Source organism: Triticum dicoccoides, chromosome 4A, assembly GCF_002162155.2.
Source record: "Triticum dicoccoides isolate Atlit2015 ecotype Zavitan chromosome 4A, WEW_v2.0, whole genome shotgun sequence".
Lineage (NCBI taxonomy): Eukaryota > Viridiplantae > Streptophyta > Magnoliopsida > Poales > Poaceae > Triticum > Triticum dicoccoides.
This window is the reverse complement of record NC_041386.1, coordinates 82,712,871-82,716,433: the sequence shown is the minus strand read 5'-3', so window position 1 is coordinate 82,716,433 and position 3,563 is coordinate 82,712,871. Positions and strand designations below refer to the sequence as shown.

The following is a 3,563-nucleotide window of genomic DNA, read 5'->3' as shown; positions in this document are numbered from 1 at the left end:
ATAGGCAATATTGCAAGCAAGGCAAAAATGAACGACTAAGTATAGTAGGATCACTGTAGTTGAAGTTATCAATTAAATATTAATACACTGGATGCAACTAAGAAGCAACAATGAGAATGATGCAACTTGCATAGTAATAACACAATTGTCGTGCTACTGATGTAGTGCGCCAAATTCCACACATGCGCATGCACAAAAAACATAGATTAAGTTAATGCTCGAAAGTACAATAATAAGATAGTAAAATACTATGATTAAAAACTTTGAACAGAAACAATGTTCAACTGTCTTGGAAGAAGACAGTAATCAACAGCGGCACTATAGACAAGTTAAGAAGGTTGAATTGATTAATCAGCCTGTATATATCAGGGAAGATAGGTTACTTTGAAGCTCCACCTACAGACACTACATTAAATTGGTGCAAGCTTATGACATTCTAGCATACAGAATTTACAAGACCTTCCTGAAATCAGGGGTGAATCACAAATCTCACACAAGTCCATGTCTAAAACTGACATCTCCTGCATCGCCACTGGAATCTAAACCTACAGGTGAATCATACCACTTGGGCCCAGAGTAGAATCCGTCTATTTGTATGCCTAACAAACTTGAGTCAGTTACCATGGTGTCATCATGCATCAATGGCTTAATAATCTTGGAATCCTCGCCACCATCTTCATCCCCACAGTTAAGTATACTCTTTTCATCAAAGTCACCAACATTCTCCTTCAGCATCCACTTATCACACTTTGGGCTATCACCCATTAGCATCTTCCTGTCCTCGCACTCTGCTGCCATTCTATCCCATGAGACGATGGGCCCAAGGCTCGAACCAAAATCAGTATCATCGTCATCAAGCATGTCATCCTCCTTGCAGAATGCACCATCGTGATGATCTAAGTGGTGCGACACATCACCAGTCGCCCATCCCCCGACCTCATTGCCCATCATCAATGTCTCCTCTGGCTGGTAAGTGTTGCCATCCAAATTAAACTTCCTAATCCTGTGCAACACCTCAGATAGCTCATTGGAAAGAGAACCCAATAGCTCTGGGTGCATCTTAGCCACCTTCCCTTCTAGGGAGACCACCTCTGCTCTGAGCTCCCGGACTTGCTGCAAGACTGCCTGATGCGAGTCATCAATGTCAACATCTACATCCCCCTTAATCGAAAAGCTAGGCTCACCTTCCTCATTGACATCATATATGTCTGGATCAAACTCAAATGTCCCCTGATGCCCAACTAACCTGTGAACAATCCGAGCACTGCCATCAAGTGGCCCGGGCTCATGCCCTGAGTGCACGGCGTAAAGCTTGAACACTGCAGTGCCCTCTTCTTGATATACAAAACTCTTGTCTTTCTCATTATAATTGGCTATGGGCACAATAGCCCTGATACGGAACCCACAGCCACACCTCTTGGATTGGTATGGCTCCCGCTTCAGCCCCCGTGGCTTCTTCGCCTCAGAGGCGCTGGCTGAAGAGGACACAGTATTCCCACTACTTGAAGTTGGCACTCCAGCACGATGGCATGCATAATCCTTCACCTCGGCCATGAATGGCTTATACCTTATATACTTCTGCCTAATACAGAGGACCACCTTGTGCTTGGCAGCCAGCTGCTGTAGCCGGCGTGGCACGTCTCGTGCCGGCACATCCAGCGTCTCCGTATATTCAAACCTGCGGCGCCGCTTACCACGTCCTGGCGATGAGATGGCAGAATCAGGCTGTCCAGCAGGTGCAGCCTTACAAACAGGGCACGCAGCAACACATACCCTGACAAATGATTCGGGAATACCATAGAATTTGGCTCCCACAGTCCAGGCCTGCCGGATACGCTCGACGGTGTCCTTGAGGCCGAGGTGGCGGAGCAGGTCCGGGTCCGCGTGCGCCTCCGAGACTATGTCCAGCCACTGGCCGACATGGGAGACGCGCTGCGCGGGGTTGGACTTGAAGTGGAGGTGGCGGCCGTCGGCCGAGGCGGCGAGCTTGTCCTGGATGCGCTTCCACGCGGTGAGGTAGGCGGTGTCCTCGTTGCGGTCCTTCCAGACCGCCCGCCAGGAGGCGAGCACGGAGAGGGAGGTGGCGGCGCGGACCTCCTCGGCGACGGCGGGGCGGCCGGCGAGGATGCAGCGCAGCATGAGCGCGTGCGAGGCGGCGGTGAAGGTGTAGAACTGCGAGGAGATGTGCGGCGTCGGGTCGACGGGCGGCAGCGCGGGCGAGGCGGCGGCGGGGCCCCCCGGGCTAGGGTTCGGGCCGCCGGGGATTTGGATCAGCGCCTCGTCGTCGGCGTCGACGTGGAGGAGGTAGCTGCAGGGGCTGGGGCTCGGGGAGCCGGGGTCCGGGTCCGGCGGGTGGTGGGATTTGAGGTAGGAGGAGGAGGAGGAGGAGGGGAGGAGGGGATTCATGGGGGCGACGGTGGGGGAAGGCGACGAGGAGGTCTTCGGCATATCCGCGGATTTTTTTTTATTTTCTGGGGGAATTCGCTTTCCTCTTCCTTCCGGTTTCACTGCGCCTGCTGTTCGTTATATATATATCTGCCTCTAGTCTCCGGTTGTTATGATGTATCGGCTGCGCGTCGCTCGGGGCTGTTCGAGCTTGTGCCACCGCAGCTGGGCCCAGTCGTGGGACGCGTGAACTGAGCCTCTTTGTCAGTGGCTCTGGTGGGTTTGTTTGAGTTACTTTTTCTTGGCACTGCCTCTGCTCGGCTGTTCGGAGAGGGACGACTCGTCTAACGATACCATGGGAACACTGCAGGCGGGCCATACCTCTGCGTCTCTGGTATACCGGTATGGAAGCCTACCTGATGGGGCCGGTAGTTCGCTGGATTTTGGATTTTGTACGGTCTCTGGTCGCTGGGTCCCATCTCATAACCCATGTGTCAGTCTCTAAGGCCCTAGCCCAAAACCGGTGACAAATCCACTTTTGGCATAGATGCCCCGTTGCCGAGGCGGTGCCACAACAAATTTTCAGTGCATCAAAACACCTACTTGCTCCGATGCCAAATTCACCTATAATATAATAAGCAATAAACAAGAAATCCATTTCACGACCCATCTCTCTTAGTTGTCACGCGAAGCAATAGCCATGAATTGTACCTCCGCTTCAGCCCATCGTCTCTGGTGAGCTCTTTGCCGCCTGTCGTTGCCGCTGGACTTTGCACGACACCGGTGTGTGGCCCGCCGGTCTCCTATGCTCTACCGCCTTCCGCTTCGCTTGGCCCTGCCTTCGGTCGTGAGATCGGGCCGCCCGCGACCTCCGTCCTCAGAGGTGAGCTAGACCCGCCTATGCCCACGTCTGCAGCCCGACACCGGCAACCTCCATTGCGAGGTCGCCCCGCTCACCCTCCGCCCGGTGATGGCCCGCCTGATTCCTCCGCCCCAGAACCTCCATCTGACATGGATTTGATGGGCGGATGTTGAATCAGGAAGAGGATGCGAGGAAGGAGACGCTGGTAGGGCCTTTTTAATGAGGGAGAGGAAGACTCTGGTAGTTGGGATGATTGGTTTGTTTATGCACGTGGGCCTGTGTGCATAGCGGTGCCCAAAGTTTTTCGTCTGGCAAC

At 53.4% G+C, this 3,563-nt stretch overlaps 1 protein-coding gene across 1 annotated transcript; it reads right to left on the bottom strand.

Annotated features, from left to right (window-relative positions):
- Window positions 1-321: 321 nt before the first annotated feature.
- LOC119285117 lies at window positions 322-2,459 on the bottom strand. Its single transcript, XM_037564333.1, has one exon. It carries the CDS (start codon window positions 2,446-2,448, stop codon window positions 490-492), a length of 1,959 nt encoding a protein of 652 aa, XP_037420230.1. The 5' UTR covers window positions 2,449-2,459; the 3' UTR covers window positions 322-489.
- Window positions 2,460-3,563: the final 1,104 nt, after the last annotated feature.

What these genes read in the sequence shown, in the direction of transcription:
- LOC119285117 (XM_037564333.1), bottom strand. Translation starts at nt 2,448, where the DNA reads ATGCCGAAGACCTCCTCGTCGCCTTCCCCCACCGTCGCCCCCATGAAT.